We start from the raw sequence: 21198 nt of genomic DNA on the forward strand, positions 1-21198 counted from the left end.
AATATTCGCCTTCAAGGACTCGCACGAGGAGCGAGTGTCTTCAGGTTGTCAAACTTGGTGTTTCGTGATGCGATATATATATATATTTTTTTTTTTTTTGTGGGGGTGTGGGAAGAGAGTGGGTATTGGTGCATAGCATCTATGCATTTATGTAATGTCTTTCTATATACGTCTATACATCTATATGTGTGTGTTTGTGTATTTACTATTATGTATTAGTATGTATTGATTTTTATATACCCAAAAAAGATTGGATGAAAGAACAGTGCTAGGCTAAATTTCTATTGAATTATTCATTTAACAAGATTTAACAAGGTTACGATTGTGATTCATGTTTATATAATTAGTATAAATATATATGTATTTTTCCTTCGTGGCTTATACCTTTATTTATGGATTTATCACGTTCCAAACTTTCGTGGTTTCTGTACACACACACACACACACACACACACACTATATATATATATGTATATATATATACTTGTATATATAAATATAATATATATATATATATATATATATATATATATATATATATATATGCACATATATACACATATATATATATATATATCATATATATATATATATATATATATTGTATAAATATATTCATATACATATAATATATATAATATATATGAATACACACACACATACAAGTATATATATGTGTACAATTATGACACCATTCCAGCGTCGCACTCCAGTATACAGAACGAAATTTCCAAAATAATAAGAATTGTCCAGGAAAATATATACTATATTTAAGCTCACATTCTGCAATTATCTTCTAAGTGTATACCGTGTGTGTGTGTATGTGTGTGTGTGTGTACTGACGAGTGGGTGTGTCTGGGGACGCGTCCATGCCCCCCCAATTCTAAAGGGTTCAAGTCCCAGGACAGGAAACGGCGAGACTTCGAGCATGAAGTCCCTTGCTCGGAAATGAGCAGAGATGGCTCGAGCGAGCATCATTGATTGTGGTGCGCTGTCTATATAAGGCTTGAGGAAGGTTATACCTCGCGCACTCACTGCCTGCAACATTCGTCTCCCGCAAGGTGAGGATCTGGGATACTCAGTGTTCTTATAAGTTTTATCTCTCTCTCTCTCTCTCTCTCTCTCTCTCTCTCTTGTGCACAATATGGGTATCTTGGACATCCAGAACTTTCTCACTCCAATTCTCACACACTCCAGTGTTCTTTCTCTTCGTCTGTCTGTCTGTCTGTCTGTCTCTCTTCCTCCCTCTCCTCTGTTCTCTCTCCTCCTTCTCCTCCTCTCATCTCTCTTTCTCTCTCTCCTCTCTCTCATCTCCTCTCTCACACAAAAACTTCTAGGGCATCAGCATCTCTCTCTTTCTCTCTCACATACACATCTTTGACATCAGCAATCTCTTCTCTCTCTCTCTCTCTCTCTCTCTCACTCTCTCTCTCCTCTCTCTCTCCCAAAAAAAACCACGCTTCCTTTCAGTTACAATTATTCCAATACACAAACATGATATTCTAAAGGCAATGTCAATGCAGTGCAAATATAGCTAACAGACTCATATAACTTGAAAGCATCAACACCAATATGCCTTTGCTCTGTTTTCCCTCAAAAGTTAAAATTCTCCTCCTTCTCCTTCTCCTCCTCCTCCTCCACCTCCTCCTCCTCCTCCTCCTCCTCCTCCTCCTCCTCCTCCTCCCCTTCAAAATCTACATATTTTCTTCAAATTCTATCTCTCTCCTTCCGTTGTCTTACAATGAATCATGTATCTTACCCTCCCTTTGCAAAATCTTGCGAAATCATCCCTTCCTACCTATCACCATATATTATTTTTCCTTTTTTCACATCTCTCCTCATTCGCGGAAGTCGAAAAGACACGGAAACACAACGATATTCACACCTTTAAAACCTACTCGAGCTTGGCAGAGCCAGAAAATCTCCAACAAAAAAATAAAAGAGACAGAGAGAGTTTTTTATATTTTTTATTTTTAAATATTCAGGCTCCGTGAAGTTACTCCCTCGCTTCTGGGTGAAAATTACTGACAGTATATCCCCTTCTCCTCTTTCCGGCAGGTGACTCGGAATAGCTCTTAATACCGACGCAGATATGATGCGGTACACCTTATCATTATTGCTGGCAATTGCTGTGAGCTGGGCTCGAGCGCAAGACGCATTCTTCGAGAAGTACACCTATGCTAAGGTATGGCTATTATTATTATTATTATTATTATTATTATTATTATTATTATTATTATTATTACTATTATTATTATTATTATGTTAAAATTTACACGGATATTAAGTTAAATCATTATTAAATATTATGTGAATTATTATCATTGATTTTATTATTTTTATATTTATTATTTCTTATTATTATTATTATTATTATTATTATTATTATTATTATTATTATTATTATTCTACAATTTACACGGATATTAAGTTAAATCATCATTAACTATGGTAAATCATTATCATTATTATTATTATTATTATTATTATTATTATTATTATTATTATTATTAGTTATTATATTATTATTTATTATGTTTAAATCAACACGGATATCAAGTTGAATCATTATTATCTATGGTAGATTATTATTATTATTATCATTATTATTTATATTTGTTTAAAATTTAACATGGATATCAAGTTAAATTATTATTATTATTATTAAAAAATCCTCATCGTAGAAAGAGTCTTCAAATGGAGAAGCAAATCCACAGTTATGTAAATGTACATATATTTAAATCTAAAAACAGCAAAGATAGCTTTCGGGAATATGTTCAGTTCCCTTACCGGACAGATTCCCGAAAGCTATCCTTGCTGTATCAAGGGGAATCGAACAGATTCCCGAAAGCTATCCTTGCTGTTTTTAAATTTAAATATATGTACATTTACATAACTGTGGATTTGCTTCTACATTATTATTATTATTATTATTATTATTATTATTATTATTATTATTATTATTATTATTATTATTATTATTATTATTAGTTATTAACACGGATATCAAGTTAAATCATTATTATCTATTGTAATTATTATTATTATTATTATTATTATTATTATTATTATTATTATTATTATTATTATTATTATTATTAGTATTATTATATTATTATTATTATCATTATCTTATTATTATTATTATTATTATTATTTTATTATTATTATTATTGTTATTATTATTATTATTATTATTATTATAACAGGAACTAATGTCTTTCTCCTAAAAATATCTTACGCCATAAGCTGTAAGACCAAACTACAATTTAAGGCCTCTTTCTAACCTGAATTTGCAGCTTGATTAAAAACCAAATCCTATAAAAAAAAGATTCGTGAATTGTCAAAGACTGAACGCAAGGGAACACTTCACCATATCTCACCATATCCCTCACGAAAACGATCTATCACATCCTTTCAAAACTAAGTTTGCAAGCTGATTACGATACTAAATGCTGAAATAAATTTATGAACTGTCAAAGACGCTGAACTCAATTCAACACTTCCCCATACTTCACCATATTTCACCATACTCCTCTCATAATTACCCTTCAACAGCCTATGTAGGTATGCTTTGGAAACTCAGCCTACGAGGAATACTTGCTCAGGATAGCCAACGCCAAGAGAGAATGAACATAAGTGAATACCTCACCATATATCACCATATTTCACCATACTCCTCTCATAATTGCCTATTTTTCTTCCAAAAGACTATGTCTGAATACTTCGGAAACTCAGCTACAATTGCCAATGCAAAGAGAGAATGAACATAAGCAAATGCTTCACCATATATCACCATATTTCACCATACTCCTCTCATAATTACCCATTGTTCTTCCAACAGACTATGTCCGAATGCTTCGGAAATTCAGCCTACGAGGAATACTTGCTCAGGATAGCCAACGCGAAGAGAGAGTGCGGATACAACCCCGTCAATTTCTATGAACCTAGGCCTACCTATGACGACAGACGGTACCCAAACACTGGACAGACCAATAGGCCTTTCTTCACTACACCCACTGCACCTCCAATAAACGTGAGTAAGAGGAGCACTGTTTTCTTTTAAGCGTTAAGTGCAGATTTTCAAAATGTTTAGCATATCATCTTAATTGGGAAGGGTGGGGGTAATGTTACTAGTTGACCATTTCGTTAGTTTTCTTTTACTGTTTTCAATTAAAAGTCTATATTTATTATTTAATGATAAAGCATTTATCTGTAGACTAATACCTCCAATACACACTTAAAATCTAATCATTACTGTAAATATTTCCAATATCCTTTATATATGAATAAATCAACCTTAATAAATTTTCTACATACATTATTTAATCATAACTCTATCATGCGCTTTAACATTCTCTTCTTATTCTCAGCATATATTATTTGAATTAAGATAACTGGGGCAGGAAAAAATATTATTATTTTAACAAAGAAAAATTACAGTTTCAGGGAGGTTACCCTTCTACCTTCTCTTCATATACACCCTTCAAAGGAAATACCCCAGACATCTCTGGCAATGGATTTGCACTGAACTTCCTGAACAAGCCAACAGGAAAACAAGTAAGTTCCAGGTTTAAGGACTTCAACTTATAACCGGGAGAATAAGGGTGCTTCCACACTATTAGAAAACATATCAGCAACATGTCATAACAATGTCATCAACATGTTATAAACTTGTCATCAACATGTTATAAACTTGTCGTCAACATGTTATAAATTTATCATCAACATAGCCTCAACTATGTCATAAACTTATTACCAACATGCCATCAACATGTCAACAACTTGATGCACACATCACAAACAAATTGAGTACAAATCAACAACATATTCAGCTAATAATTACAGTTACTGAATTGTTTTCAGTCAGTTGGCAACGAGTGTTTATGACGTTTGACTTTAGTGTGGATGCACCCTAATATTAAATTATACTCCATATGGTGGATAATTTTTTAAATATTTTTTTAGAAATCTAGTAATACCAAAATTGCACATAATATTCTAAATTTTGTACATTAATTTCCCCATTAATTTTTCCTTTAAACCAGTTTAAATGTAAAATTGCAGATAATGATCTAAATTTAAAGATGAAAATCCTATTTGTTTTCATTTCAAGTCAATTTGTTATAAATGGAACTTTACACACTGACATACAATTGTAGAACAATTGTCTAAACATATTTCCATTCTGTGAACAAGTACTTCTGTGACCGACCCATTCTTCTCTACAGACTTTAAGGAGATTCAGCTATTCCCAAAGACAGCTCTACGATTCAGAAGCCATTCAAATGGCTCTACGGCAGATAGGAGACTCCCTCCGCAACTTCACGTGTGTCTTTGGACAACTCCGGCTGGTAAGAACCTACTCTAAGAGCAATGTCTGTTTGAAATGTCTGATTATTTTATAATTCATTATCATCATCCTCGCCTCCGAAGTAACTCTGAGAAATTCTGTTAGTCACGTCTTTCCTGTGCTGCTATTTCGACATATCTCTTCTCATCTCGAGCCTCCTGCCTCCTAGTTGTCATCTAAGCAGATCTGGGTCTTCCCACTTTTCCAGTGTCATGGAAAACCTAGCTGAAATATCATGGACTGTTCTCCCCAGAACCTCTGTAATTTCCTCTTGTGATACACTTTCTAACTCTAAGCTACCATCTGACTCTCAAGAATCTTTTAAAACATTTGTTTTCAAGTCGGTAGAATCTTGCATTACCTTGAGCCAAGTTTTCACTACAAACTCACTTGACAAGACTCAATCAGCCTTAACTTTATATTTGTTTTATTCATGGATAGTCTGAATTAGTTTTACATATTCGACTGATAGTGTCTTACTGGGTTAAGTCCTTCCATAATATTGGCTTGTGGACGCTGTTGAATGCTTTTTATAAAGTATGATAGCTTTATCATGTCTCTTTCCACTTCGATTCGTCTTCTCTTTCTGGGATGATACAAAGTGAGTTTTGTCCCAGTAAGCGGGTTTTCCTACTTTGGACAAGTCTTGATCATCACCGCCATTTCTCCTGAATTAAGACTGGAATAGCTATCTGTGCCGGACAGAACGACAAAACAACAAGACAGAACAAAGAAACAAACATATACCCAGTATTAAAAAAAAAAAAAAAAAAAAAAAAAAAAAAAAAAAAATGATGGAATATAAAACAAAGAAATTAGCCCGAGAGATTAGAACTTCTATAAATTAGACTGCAACCATCCTTCAACTCAGGCGTATAACCATCAACGATAGAGCCAAACTTCTTGAAACTGAACTGCAATCACCCTCAAATCTAGGAACATAAACATCAACAAAACTGTCAGAAGACAGTGCCACAGTCTTCCATTAAAGTGAGTGGGAAATTTTAATGACCAAATAATAGGGAACAGAGGAAAATCAGCGGACTGTAGATATTGACGTTTTGCCAGCAGAGTAACACGCAAAGCTCCCAGAGACGCCCACAGCAAAACGATTTCCTACGTCATAATCAGTCACCATTCTGGAACATGATGTGCATATCTAAACGTATCTCTAATTTCAACACTGTCTCAAGTTTATTACTTTTCTCCTTTGATGTTAACTTTTTAACTCGAACGAAACCACTCTGTCCATCGGAACAGTTCAATAACTAACTATCATCTCCTTCCAGATTGATCAGAGGCTCAATATCGACTACGACACGATGATCAATAATTACTACAACTCCCAAATTGATAATCAGCTGCGAGAAGACCTTATCAGTGGCATCAACTATTGCAGAGAGCTCGTGGTCAGTATATTATTTAAGTCTTTTTTGGGGGGAGGGGTATACTGTGACATACGGATGAGAAAATATGCATACTCAAGCATTAAGCATTATTAGTAGAGTTGCATGTATACTTCACATACAGTCACACGATATATATGTATACATATATATATATATATATATATATATATATATATATATATATATATATATATATATTATACACACACACACACACACATATATATATAGTGGCGATGTGTTGTTGTTGTGTGTGTGTAGCTATATATATATATATATATTTATATATATATATATATAATATATATACACATATATGTATACATATATATATATGTGTGTGTATATATATATATATATGTATATATATATATATATATATATATATATATATATAGATGTTTTATATATATATATATATATATATATATATATATATATATATATATATGTGTGTGTGTGTGTGTATATATTTTATATATATAATGAATTATTCTGCCATAAGTTAACTCGTTCGTATTTTACCTCTTTTATTTCCCCTCGCGAAAAACACTATGTTTATTGATAAACGTCAATTATCGTCAATAAATCAATTGGGGGGGGGAAAAACCATCACCATATATTCAAAATAAAAATTACGAAAATAACTCATTTACACAACTTTAACACATATATCACACACTGCGCATACTTATATTAATGTTATGACAACCACCCTATCCAATATAAGAATGAGCAATACTTGCGATTACTTACAATGTTTACACACTTACATTTAAATAACAAACCCAGTAAACACAAGCAAGTGAATCTAACTGTGCAAGGTCTCTACTTTCAAAGCTTACTAAACACAAGGAGACGAAACTTACGATAAAAAAAATTACTGAACCTTAGAAACTACAACTATTACTCATTATGATTAAAATACATTTACAAGTAATACTATATATATATATATATATATATATATATATATATATATATATATATATATATATATATATATCTTAATCTACTATTACTGCTACTCTATTCAAACCCATTTTCTTTCAAAGAACTGACTCTATTCTAGTCACAGAAAATCATCTTAATATTAAAAAACCAACTCTGCATACATTCCTTTCAGAGCTGCATGCCAGAGGACAAATCACCAGTGTCCTTCGAACTCCAGCGCCTCATGGCCTTCGCCAGGTGCGAGAGGAAGACCAGGCTCTCAGCCTGCCTCAGGAGAGACCTCAGAAACAACCTGCAGCACTTCGACGTGTCCGCCCTCCCCGACGACGGCCAGAGGACCTCGGACATCGAGAAATTGTTGACCATCCTCGTGGGGCAGGAGTCTCTAGACCAGCTGGAGTTGTACTGATTTCTAAGTTGGATTGGAGCGAGTTATGTCTCTTTTTTTTCGCATATTTTTGTAGATTTTTAGGAGTGATTTCAGATCTCGGTTGGTTTTTTATTTATTCATTTTCTTCACCGAATTCTTAGTGAAGGTTTCTCTCTTTCAGAGAATTAATTTTTTTATTTTTTACTTAAATTTTGGCGAAGGATTCCCGTTCACAGAGTCGTAGATGTTATCTTGAATTATTTTCTGACCTATTACTTTTTTTACTTCAATTTTAGCGAAATATTCCCATTTTTACAAACTTCATATATATATATATATCACATACACCTCATTTTAGCTCATTACTTTTACTTTACTTTTACAGATTCTTGAATGTTCTTGTATAAAGAGTTGAGTATAATGAGACATCAGGTTCAACGTGTATTAATTTTACTGATCTCAGTTTAAATATAAGGTATTTTACGACATTTGCATATATATATATATATATATATATATATATATATATATATATATATATATATGGGCCCACATACGTAAGTATGATATCATCTTCTTATTTATTATGGATTTCCAAGTCATACAGGAAATTCATACATGACAAACTACAAAAATGCATTGGTTATATTATAGTCATCATAGAGTAGCTTTTGTATATAATAAAAAACACCAAAATGGCAAAAGATTCTTTTGTTTATTTTCTTGTTTCCGTTAACTGAACAGATAAACAAATATATAAATAAATTAATTAATAAGGCAAAGAATAAAAGAATAAATGTATATATAAACAAAATAAAAAAAGCCATGACAGAACTGAGGTAAGTCTTAAAGCTATACTACGCAATCAAACATTTTGTAGAATATAAAACTACTATACTTCTTCCGTTTAAATGGACCAAATTACAGCAAACTTCAGCTGTAAACTACATCAAATTACAGCAGCAAAGCATAGCTGTAAACTACAGCAAGTTACAACAAACTATAGCAGCAAACTATAGCAGCAAACTACAGCTGTAAACTACAGCAGTTAACTACTGCAAACTATAGCAGCAAACTACATCAAACTATAACAGCAAAATACAGCTGTAAACTGCAGTAAAATACAGCAGTAAACTACTGCAAACAGCTGTAAACTACATCAAACTATAGCAGCAAACTACAGCCGTAAACTACATCAAACTACAGCAGTAAACTACAGCTGTAAACCACAACAAGAAACTACGGCAATGGGTTACAGCAAAAAGCCACAACACTGAACTACAGCAAACCAAAGCAATAAACTACAGCATTAAACTTCAGTAAACTACGCAATTTACTTTTATAGGGGGGACTTTCTGCTCGTATGCCTTTTGGCTTAAAAAAAATGCTTATCTCAAGGTAAAATATCTCGCCTGGACGCTCCAGCTGTTAGCGCCGCCGTTCAGCGTATCATCCGGGGGGGTGTGGGTTGGAGGTGTTAGAGGGGTGTGGGGCGGGGGCGAAAACTGGCTGTTGAAACGGTTCGGGTTCCACGCTAATCAGCGGGGCTTTGAGTTGAGTGTGGTAGGGGTTCGAGTCAGTGTATAATTGGTTTGGTATGAACTACATTTCTATACCAAAAATAATAATAATAATAATAATAATAATATTATTATCATTATTTAATAATAATTATTATTATTGTTATTGTTATTATTATTATACAACAGAAGTAACATTCACAGTAGCAGCAGAGATAACAGCAGAATGAGCTGTAAAAGTAGCAGCAAAAGTAACAAGATAAAGTAAAAGTAGCAGTAAAAGTACTAGCAGAAGTAACAGCTTCATTAGCTGTGGAAGAAGCATAAAAAATAGCGGTATAAGTAGCACTGGAAGTAGCAGGAAAATTAGCGATAGGAGTGACAACAGACGCCGCAACAGAAATAACAGCTAATGTAGCAGGACAAATAGTTCCAAAAGTGGTAGTACAAGTAGCAGGTTAAGTAGCTATAATGGTAGCAGCAGAAATGCCTGTATAAGTAACACCAAAAGTAGCAGCAGAAGACGCACCAAAGGTTGCAGTAAACGTAACAGCAAAAGTAGCAGTAAAAATAACAGCATAAGTAGCAGTAGAAGTAGGAGCAAAAGTAGCATTAAAAGTAACAGCAAAAGTAGCAATGCAATTAGCAGCAAACATGGCAGCATAAGCAGCAACAAAAGTAGTAGTAAATTAACAGTGAAAGTAGCAGTGACTGTGGCCGTAACAGAAAAAGTAGCAGTAGAAGAAGCAGCAAAGGTAACAGTAAAAGTAACATCAAAAGTAGCAGTATAAGTAGCAACAAAGGTGGCGCCGTAAGTACCAGTAAAAGTAGCATAAAAATTAACAGCAAAAGTAGCAGTGTAAGTAGCACAGACTGTAGCACTAACAGAAAAATAGCAGTAAAAGTAACGGCAAAAGTTGCGGAAATAACAAAAGTAGCCGTATAAGTAGCATCAAAGGCAGTAGTAAAAGTAACAGCAGAAGTAACGGTATAATTAGTTGCAAAAGTAACAGTAAGGGTAACAAGAAATCTGCTTATATATCAGAAAATGTAGCAGTAAAAGTAACAGTAAAAATTCCAGTATAAGTAGCAGCAAAAGTAACAGTAGGAGTAACAGCCAAAGTAGGAGCAAACGTAGTAGTATAAGTAGCAGAAAAAGTAACAATGCAAGTAGCAGTAGAGGAAACAGAAAAGGTAGCAGTGCAATTAGCAATAAAAGTAGCAGTAAAGAACAGCAAAAGTAGCAGTATAAGTAGCAACAAAGGTATCAGTAAAAGTAACAGCAAAAGTAGCTGTATAAGTTGCAATAAAAGTAGCAGTACAAGTTGCAGCAAAGGTACCAGTAAAGGTAACAGCAAAAGTAGCAGTATAAGTAGCAGCAAAGGTATTTGTAAAATTAACAGCAAAAGTAGCAGTATAAGTAACCAAAAAAGTACCAGTACAATTTGCAGCAAAAGTAGCACTATAAGTAGCAGCAAAAGGAACAGTAAAATCAACAGCAAAAGTAGCAGTATACATAACAGCAAAAGTAGCAATTTAAGTAACCACAAAAATCACATTACAAAGTAGCATTATAAGTAACATCAAAGGGATCTGTAAATGAAACAGCAAAAGTAGCAGTACAAGTTGCAGCAAATGTATTAGTAAAAGTAACATCAAAGGTGACAGTAAAAGTAACAGCAAAAGTAATGCTACCGTAAAAGCAGCAACTAAAGTAGCAGTAGGAATTGCAACACAACGTAGAAGCAAAATGAGCGACAAAAGTAGCTTAGCTGTGTAGAAGACAAATCTTCGCGGAAAACAAAGAAGAAATTCGTCAACAACAAAATAAATAAAAAAAAAAAATAAATAAAAACATTCAAATCTTAGCAACCTTGAGGTGTTTATCTCTTTACGTCGATAACAATATTTTCGGTTTTTTTTTGTTTTTTTTTTTTCTGTCGCTTCTTTATCCTTGTCACAGTCATAATGACATTACAGTTTTGACGATGCAAGAGGTCGTGTAGGAATGCTAAATCATTATTGCATAGTGTAATACGCATAAATGAATATATATATATATATATATATATATATATATATATAGATATATATATATATATATATATATTATATATATATATATATATATATATATATATATATATATATATATATATATATATATATATATATATATTATATATATATATATATATATATATATATATATTTCCGTATACACACATGTGTGTGTGTATTTATGTATATACTGTGTATATATAATTATACTTAATATATATATATATATATATATATATATATATATATATATATATATATATATATACATAAATAACAAGTAAAAAAGCCGAAGCAATCGAGTTTTCTGTACAGCGTATAATGATGTACGAGCCGCGCCCCATGAAACTTTAACAACGGCCCGGTGATGGCCTGTCCTATAGCACTGCCAGACGCACGGTCATGGCTAACTTTAACCTTAATTAAAATAAAAAGCTAATGCGGCTAGAGGGCTGCAATTTGGTATATTTGATGACTGGTGATTGGGTGATCAACATACCAATTTACAGCCCTCTAACCTCAATAGTTTTCTTTTACAGAACACTAAAATATAAAATCAATTCTGAACCGAAACGTTCTATCAAGTTTTTTGCAGCATTGGTTAATAATTCCGTATCATACAATTAGAAATATCAAAGCTGGTATCAAAGACCCCTAAAATTTTTCCATTAACATTATAAAATTAAAACAAATTCCTCTAAAATAACATATCGTTAACCCTGTGTTATATATTAACGGATGATAATCGAGAATACATTAAAATTAGACATCAGATTATGTAAGGAAAATATTTTATTATCAACAAAAAACAAAAAATCGCCCATTTTGGCCTCTCACACCCCACTAACCACACTAAATATCTGTGAAAAATTGCAATAAGCTGAAATTTGCAAAGATATTCTAGATTAGTAACAGAAATTATTAATCAATAATAAAAGGAAATGAATTCTAAGGAGGCCACTAATATCAAATTTTCAAGACCTCTGACTAACAAACAGTAGAAACTATTTATTTTCATTTATTTATTTATAAATAAAGATCAAGTTGAAAGAATAACTGTTCATACTCTCATGTCAAGATGTCTTGGAGGAATATTATTATACATATCTAACCATAATTGAAAAGGTAGGTATTTAATTACGTTCAATGGATGAGTGATTACGTCAGAGGCAACGCCATGTTGTTACAAATATATCTTAAGCATTTTGAATTGTGGCCACCTTCAAATACGATCTTTATATTTGTGAGTTCGTCTAACAAAGAAACAATGGCTAGTAATACAGTCATTTGTAACACTCACCCACGCACCTAGTAATACTCTGCAGGCCCGCCCTTTCGTTTCAGCGCTTCCTTGAAGCCTATCGAGGATAAAATTCTCCAACTTCTGCGGGAGGAGTTGTTCAAAGGTCTCAGATACAGCATAAGTTAGTCGAGGGTTGTCGTGTTCTCTGCCCTTCAACAAGACTTAATCGCTGCCCAAAGGGAATAAATCAAGGGTATTGCCTAGCCAGGACTTAATGCAGTCAATTTGGGCAATTGTTTACAGTTTAGACAATCAATGACGCAATATTAGACGGGAATGAGGATGAGTAAGTGAATCAGTGACGTAAAAATGGCCGTGCGACACTTCGCGCCGTCCTGCAGCAGATGTCCTGGCCAGATTTCTCAAAATCACAATTTGTCGTAAATTGTATTTTTCCTAACTATACAAACCTGAGGTCCTTTACATAAGGAATTACTTACAGCGTAGCTGAAATTACGGCCGTTGAATCTTGAACAAGGTGGTTAGGCAGTAACTACCGTGGGGCAGGCTAGCCTGCCAAGATGTAAACACTCCACTTTGCCTTTCGGTCTAGGTTTAGATTGAAAGGTGGCATGAGGTGGGCATATATGTAAAGGACCATAGGTTTGTATAGCTAGGAAAAATACAATTTACGACAAATTGTGATTTGTTCCGACACGTAATACAAACCCTCGGTCTTTTATATAAGGAAGACTCACTGATTGGTGGGAGGAATATGAGTAAGCCTCTAGAACTGAGTGGAGTTCTGCGCACCTAGCCTACTCTTCATGGTTGTAAGAGCGAGGAGGAGTACCCTGCTGCCTCTGACAACTTGATCGGAGTATAGGAGCTGCATGATCAAGAGTCAGACTTCTGGGCCTTTTCGAAATGAGTGAGGGATCGTGACTCATCCGAAAAAGGGCTAGAGGAACGAGCGGGATTACTTCTATGATTCTGATAAGAAACATAAAAAGGATGCTTATGTATAAGCTTACCGCATCAATCGTCTGGCCAGCCAGTGTGAGTTCGAGTCCTATCCCTCAACCCGCAGGACGAGGAGTGGAGGGACGAGGCGTGGAAGGGGGAGAGCCAGTCACTCTCGCATCCTTCTTACCTCTACAACTGCACACCATGGACGAGATGCAACTTGTCCTCTTGAGGGAGCTGGGTAAGCAAACACATCTTGCAAGCATCCACCACTGGTCCAGGGAAATGAGGTTCCAAGGACCTGTGGGCAGTCCCGAAGGGTAAGAAAGATATGGTTGCAATGACCTATCCATCTTCCTGTCCGACATATTCTTCGGAGTGATGTCCAGTACCCATCCACTGGTCTATCCATCTGCAGCAAAGTCTCTCGAGGTCTCGTATCTCACTGCAGCGAAGTCTCTTGCGGTCTCGTATCCCACTGCAGCGAAGTCTCTAACGGTCTCGTTCTCTCCACAGTGGATAAAGACACCGACACTCCATGGTGCGTGTCGATACTTATGGGTACCGCAACACGCCAGTAGGACAAAGTAATGACTGATCTGGATCAACCAATACAAAGTCCACAGCGTAGCTCGTGACGGTCTCGGACGCTTCAACAGCTGCTGACTGACTGCGTTTGGTCGAGTGAGGCGAGCCGTCATGCATCCGAGGTGTAGTCATGTGACACTCGCCTTTTGAAGGGTTATGCCGAGAAACCATGCAAATCGTCTATCTTGTTGCCACCGATGCTGGAACCACTTGAGCGAGAATCTGTTGGTCCCAAGACCGAACCAGGCTCGTGGCTGGACCATAAGAAGTGCATTCATCAAGGTCACTCCTGTTCCCCTCGTTCCTCCCGGTGTAGCCTGAGGAGGTTGAAGGGACAGGTAAGGGAGACCTGATGCTCCTACCCTGCCTACTAGCAGAACCAGTAGGCTGGGAGGACTGCAGGCAATCACCAACCACGGTGGCGATCGAGCTGCAGGTCTGGACCAGCTGTCTTCTTGTGGAGAAGTGCTGGACCAAGGAACGGAGCGTCAGTCTCTTGCATCAGGGGAGCTGCTACAAACCTCCTCCCCTGCCTACCAACAGAAGCGGTAGGCTGGGAGGACTGTAGGCGATCACCAACCCACGGTGAGGATCGAGCTGCAGGTCTGGACCAGCAGTCTTCTTGCGGAGAAGCACTGGACCAAGGACGGAACGTCGGTCTCTTGCGTCAGGAAAGCTGCTACGAACGCTCCTCCCCTGCCTACCAGCAGAACGGGTAGGCTGTGAGGACTGCAGGCGATCACCAACCACGGTGGCGGTCGAGCAGCAGGTCTGGACCAGCGGTCTCCTTCCGGAGAAGCGCTGGACCGAGAACGGTACCGTCGGTCTCGTGCGTCAGGGGAGCTGCTACCAGTTGTGTGAGCCGTCTGGTCTCGGTGGGAGCGACAGTCGGGTGACTGGTAGTGTCCACTAACACAGTGAGAGCGAGCACCGTCCTCTCGACGCGCCCAGGCGAGGCTGGACCAAGTCCAGGCAAGGCTAGACCAAGTCCAGGCAAGGCTGGACCAGGTCCAGGTGAGGTTGGACCAGGTCCAGGCGAGGTTGGACCAAGTCCAGGTGAGGCTGGACCAAGTCCAGGCGAGGCTGGACCAGGTCCAGACAAGGTTGAACCAGGTCCAGGCAAGGCTGGACCCGGTGGCCAGAGGGGGGGGACCTCTTCACAGCCTCGCTATATAAACGGTCTGGTGGGAACATCACGTCAACCCTGGGTACCAGACGATTGCTGCGAGAGTGATCGCCGGTCTGGCGAGAGTCACCTGAGCAACTCTTACCATCCTTCCGCTCCATGCCTGGGTCCTGATAAGGTGAGCGTACTCAGCAGTCTGGACCTTGGTCGCATGGTTACCTGTAGGTGACCATACACTCGGTGACGCTCGCAAGCGAGCGACCAAGATGATTCCTGGTCCGGAGGTGGAACCTCTGGAACCGGGAGCACCGGTACCCCTACAATCCCCATCTTCTTCCCTGGGGAAGGAGAGACAGGCCCCATTCCCGGATGAACGGGAGGACCAGCGGAAGACCCACCTGTCTCACCGGAGCGAGACAGACCCTTAGAAGTCTCTGTGCGAGACTCCTTGGGGTGAACAAGGCCACCTTCTTCTTCCTCGGCTGGGGGGCATTGGAATTCAAAGCGGAAGAGGCAGTAGAAGACGACGACGACACCTTTCTCTTCTTCCTGGACTTCCTCTCCGCCAGTTCCCTCAAGACAACTAACAGGTCATCCATCCAGGACGGAGTTGGGGCAGTTGAGGTAGCAACACGGCCCAACTGCACCTGTCCAGAGGGACCTGCAGGAGCAGCAGTGGAGAGAACGCTTCCTCGAGGAGGGTTACGAAACTCTTACCTGGCAGGTGAAGCATCTGCCACCACCGAGACTGGTTGGTCGAGCGAACGCGACCGTCATCTGGGTGGGGCTGAGCGTGCACCTGACAGGCGACAGCTGATACCATCCTCTGACTCTTCCAAGTCCCCATTGAGGCTGAAACCTCTCTGAAAGAAAGAAATTAATTAAAAGAGGGCTGGATGGCCCGCCTCCATCGGTCTCTGCGTGCATGGACCCGCGGGAACATCACGTCAACCCTGGGTACCGGACGATCGCAACGAGAGCAATCACCGGTCTGGCAAGAGTCACCCGAGCAACTCCTACCATCTTCCGCTCCGTGCCTGGGTCCTGACACGGTGAGCGTACTCAGCAGTCTGGATCTTGGCTGCACGTTCACCCGTAGGTGACCGTACACTCGGTAACGCTCGTGAGCGAGCGGCCGAGACGGTTCCCGGTCCGGAGGTGGAACCTCCGGAACCAGTAGAGGAGCTACCAGTGGTGGCCGGTACCTCCATGGTCCCCGTCTGCTTCCTCCCTAAGGAAGGAGAGACGGGCCCCGTTCCTGGAAGAAATTACCATAAAAACAAAACAAGGACAAACCTTTGAAGTTCCCTTGGTAATTACCAAGCATAAGCGTAATTTCTGGATGAATGCATGTCTCATTACAGGATCAATATCACTCACATTAAATACATGTCTCATCCTCTCGTTAAATACATCTCTCGTCCTCATGTCGGTCTGAACCAGTGTTAAAGGGCGAAAGAATATAAGTAATATGTTGGTATACCTTTGCCGCTGACTCTTAACACAAGTAGAGGGGTGGTTATTAAAGGCTATCACAAAGAGTGGGTTTGTATATTAATTGAAAAACAAGGACAAACCTTTGTTTAGTATTAATATCAAACACCGTATATACACATTTATTTAAAAAACAAAAATAAACCAAAACGATCCCACCGGGAAAAAAGATCAACGACCAGTCAGCCAGAGCTCACAAAAACACGTCATCATTGGCAGACGGCCGAAAGCAAAGTGGAGTGTTTGCATCCGGGCAGGCACGGTAGTTACTGCCTAACCACCTTGTTCAAGATTCAACGGCCGTAATTCCAGCTACGCCGTAAGTAATTCTTTATGTAAAGGACCGAAGGTTTGTACTACGTGTCGGAACAAACGATGATTCCAAACGGTCGCCTAATAATGTCGGTAAAACCTCCAGGGGGGTGGGGAATTGACCTTGAGTGCAGCATGCTGAGGTCCCATCTTATCAATATGAGGCACCTTCCACCCCCATCTCTCTCCCCCTTCCCACACTATGTGAAAGGTAGTAAGCCGTCCCCTATCCCCCTTCTCTGCTATGGTGTGTCTGGATGGTACTACGTGTGGATACAAGCGCTGGAATAATGCTTTTCATTCCCTTTCCTTAATCAAGGCTGGTCATCTATATGCAGTTTTAAGCATAAGAGTGCAAAGAAGAGAAAGCTACTATCGGGGGGAGGGGAGGCGGGCTCCGTGTGCCCAAAAACAGGGTATAGGTGTCATGAACTTGTCAACAAGCCGTCTTACACAGTCTCACCTATGCCACTCTGCCTCAATTTCGCTTGTTTTCAGTGACACAGACTATATCACGGATGGCATGCTCCATAGACACGTCACACATTCATGATAGAAGCACAATCAAGTAGCAACGCCGCCGTTTTGCGACGCACTTAAGTAACAAATAAAAAAAAAAGTTACAATGAAAGCCCGGTAGCTACTGTGAGTGTGGCGATCCACTTTCTATCACAGTGGACTGGAGGAAGAAGGGTTGGGGTAAGTTGACATTTAGTCATTTTTTCTCGTACATTTATTTTTTCTCCTCGAGATAAAAATCGTATTGGAAATCGTCCATAATTATAGTTGGTTTCATTTCATCTGTCCGCTTGTATTGCACATGCCCCATGGGTAAGTTTATACAGTTATTGTTTGTATGCTCGACAAAAATTGCATCAATTAGCAGAGTATTTTGGGAAGAAAAACCACGATGCCATAACTATCATGCAGATATTGATACCCCAAGAAATATTAAATTTTTCCCTGTGATTTCATTGCCGGCCACTATAGGTGAATGTGACTTTTTTCCCTGTCACTTTTTCCTGACTTTTTTTCCTATTTAAGAAATTTTTACTTTTTTCCTGTTACTTTATAACCAGCCACCGTCATGACTGCAAATATCCCCAATAAAGTACTGGTTTTCCCATTCACCTCACCAAGTCCTAGACTCTAGACTTAGACAACGCTGTATCTTGCTTATTTAGAACATTAACCTAAACTCCATCGTTCGTTTGCATTGTAGGACTTATTGTAATACCACCTGAACGAAGGGCGTTCTTTTTAGTTTTCTGTCCGCCCTCAGATCTTAAAAACTACGGAGACCAGAGGGCTGCAAATTGGTACGTTTGATGATCGGAGGGTAGATGATCAACAGATCAGTTTGCAACACTCTAGACTTAGATTTTATTTTATTTAAGGTTAAAGTTATCCATAATCGTTTCATAGACCGTGGCTCATATACCTCCGTATTCCTTACCTAGTTCCCCCGTTTCATCTTCGCCCAAACCTTATTTTAATCCTCTTCCTTGAACTTCTTCCCTGCATTTTCACACGAGAAGCGAGCCCGTGGGAATAGCACCTCCCACCCCCTCCCCTTGCCCCCGCCACCTGCCACCCAAGCCCCTCCACTCACTCACTTTCCCATGGACCTCTGCGGGTTAAAAACAGGCAAGGACTTTTGCATCCTTCCATTTATATTTTGAATTCCTACTCGTCCTGTACTCCAAGGTAACTGTTTTCAAGGATTTTTTTTTTCTCTTTAGCGTTTCATTGCTACTGGTATTATATTAATAGCCAACTGGAGTTTGCTGTTTCGTGTTTATAAGAACTATATTTCTTTCACGTTGCTAGTTTTCTACGAAACCGCTTGCACTGATAAACGCTATGAATTCTTAATGCCTCGTGAATTGAGTGTCCACAACACCTAATTTATTAACAGTCATGTGAATTGATAATGACTACACTAGGTAACTATTTAATGCCGCGCGAACTAATAAAGATTTTGCATAAAATTTATCAATAGTCACGTGAATTGGAAAAGCTAGACTTAGTAACCTTTCTATAACCACGTGAATTGACAAGGCTACAGCACCTAATCTATTAATAGCTACGTGAATCGATTAAGACCACACTAGGTAACTCGTTCATAGCCACGTGAATTGACTGGTTTGCATAGCCAAATCCATTAATAGCTACGTGAATTTAAAGACTACACTAGGAAACTTGTTAATAACCACGTGAATTGAAAAGGCTACAGCACGCAATCCATTAATAGGCACGTGAATTGATAAAGACCACAGCAAGTAATTAATGAACAGTCACGTTAATTGATAAAGGCCAAAACCACTAACCCGTTAATAGCTACGTGAATTGAAAAGGCCTGCATGGAGATTTGATAAGTTGATGTAGAAGAATAATTAATTCAGTGGATATGTGTCAATCATGTATTATAAGAAAGTTCATTATGACTGGTTGACACAAACTTATATACTTGAGTTACAAAAATTATTATTATTATTATTATTATTATTATTATTATTATTATTATTATTATTATTATTATTATTATTATTATTATTATTATGCGGTTTCAACGTCATTCAACTTATATAGAATCTTCTCAATTCTTTAAATGACGTCGAAACAGCTATAATATGCAATACTACTGCCCTCAGAGAAGGCCTCCTTCCATTATTATTATTATTATTATTATTATTAGGGAAGGTAGTAAAACCCAATATTACGCCCTTAAGTGAGAAAATTTAAAACTGATAAGTCAGTGAGGGAATATACTATATATATATATATATATATATATATATATATATATATATATATATATATATATATATACTACATATATATATATATATATATATATATATATATGTATGTATATATATATATATATATATATATATATATATATATATATATATATATATATATATATATATATATATATATATAAATACATATACATATATATATATATATATATATATATATATATATATATATATATATATCCCAAACATCAGGCATATACAATCCATTTCCTCATCTTCACCCTATTAACCTGGCAGCCGAAACTGTGGTAATCCCAAAATCATAATGCACCCTCAGTTCTCCCCTTGGGGGACTCAGTAATTCATCTGTCCTTATACTCCCAACTTGACCTTAGACCGCAATGCGGCCGTGACTTCGACCTTCCTTCAAGGAAAATAATGTTGCTTGCAAGGTCAGGGCGTTTGGCTGGTATTCTGCCAAATGTTGATATATATTTTTTTCTTTTTCACCTTCGCTCATGCGCAGTGAGGGTGATATTATGACGTCACTCAGATTATTTTTTTAAGTATCCTTATATCTCTCATACTCACTATTGGATTGTAGGTCTCATCGTGACCAATTACCGTTCTTTTATTTTATTGACTGATTTGATTTGTTTTTCGTTGTTTTTCATTTGCCAAACTGAACAGAGAAAAAGTTCATGTTTTTCAAACATAGTTTATTTTTTCTCGTAAGCCATTCATATTCGCATACATACATACATACGTACATACATCTCTTATTTAAGAATATTATTATTATTATTTTTTTTTTTTTGCTCTATCACAGTCCTCCAATTCGACTGGGTGGTATTTATAGTGTGGGGTTCCGGGTTGCATCCTGCCTCCTTAGGAATCCATCACTTTTCTTACTATGTGCGCCGTTTCTAGGATCATGAGTCCTGGAGCTACTTCAGCCTCTAGTTTTTCTAGATTCCTTTTCAGGGATCTTGGGATAGTGCCTAGTGTTCCTATGATTATGGGTACAATTTCCA

The 21198-nt window shown here is 37.5% G+C and overlaps 1 protein-coding gene across 1 annotated transcript; it reads left to right on the forward strand.

Moving 5' to 3' along the window:
- The first annotated feature begins 1027 nt into the window (after nt 1–1027).
- LOC135217157 (uncharacterized) lies at nt 1028–8581 on the forward strand. The gene is made up of 7 exons (XM_064252876.1): nt 1028–1061; nt 2059–2185; nt 3845–4036; nt 4444–4560; nt 5232–5354; nt 6643–6762; nt 7889–8581. Exons 2-7 carry the CDS (start codon nt 2093–2095, stop codon nt 8123–8125), a joined length of 882 nt encoding a protein of 293 aa, XP_064108946.1. The 5' UTR covers nt 1028–1061; nt 2059–2092; the 3' UTR covers nt 8126–8581.
- The last annotated feature ends 12617 nt before the right edge of the window (nt 8582–21198 follow it).

The sequence above is a fragment of the Macrobrachium nipponense genome, chromosome 7 (genome assembly GCF_015104395.2).
Source record: "Macrobrachium nipponense isolate FS-2020 chromosome 7, ASM1510439v2, whole genome shotgun sequence".
Taxonomy (NCBI): domain Eukaryota; kingdom Metazoa; phylum Arthropoda; class Malacostraca; order Decapoda; family Palaemonidae; genus Macrobrachium; species Macrobrachium nipponense.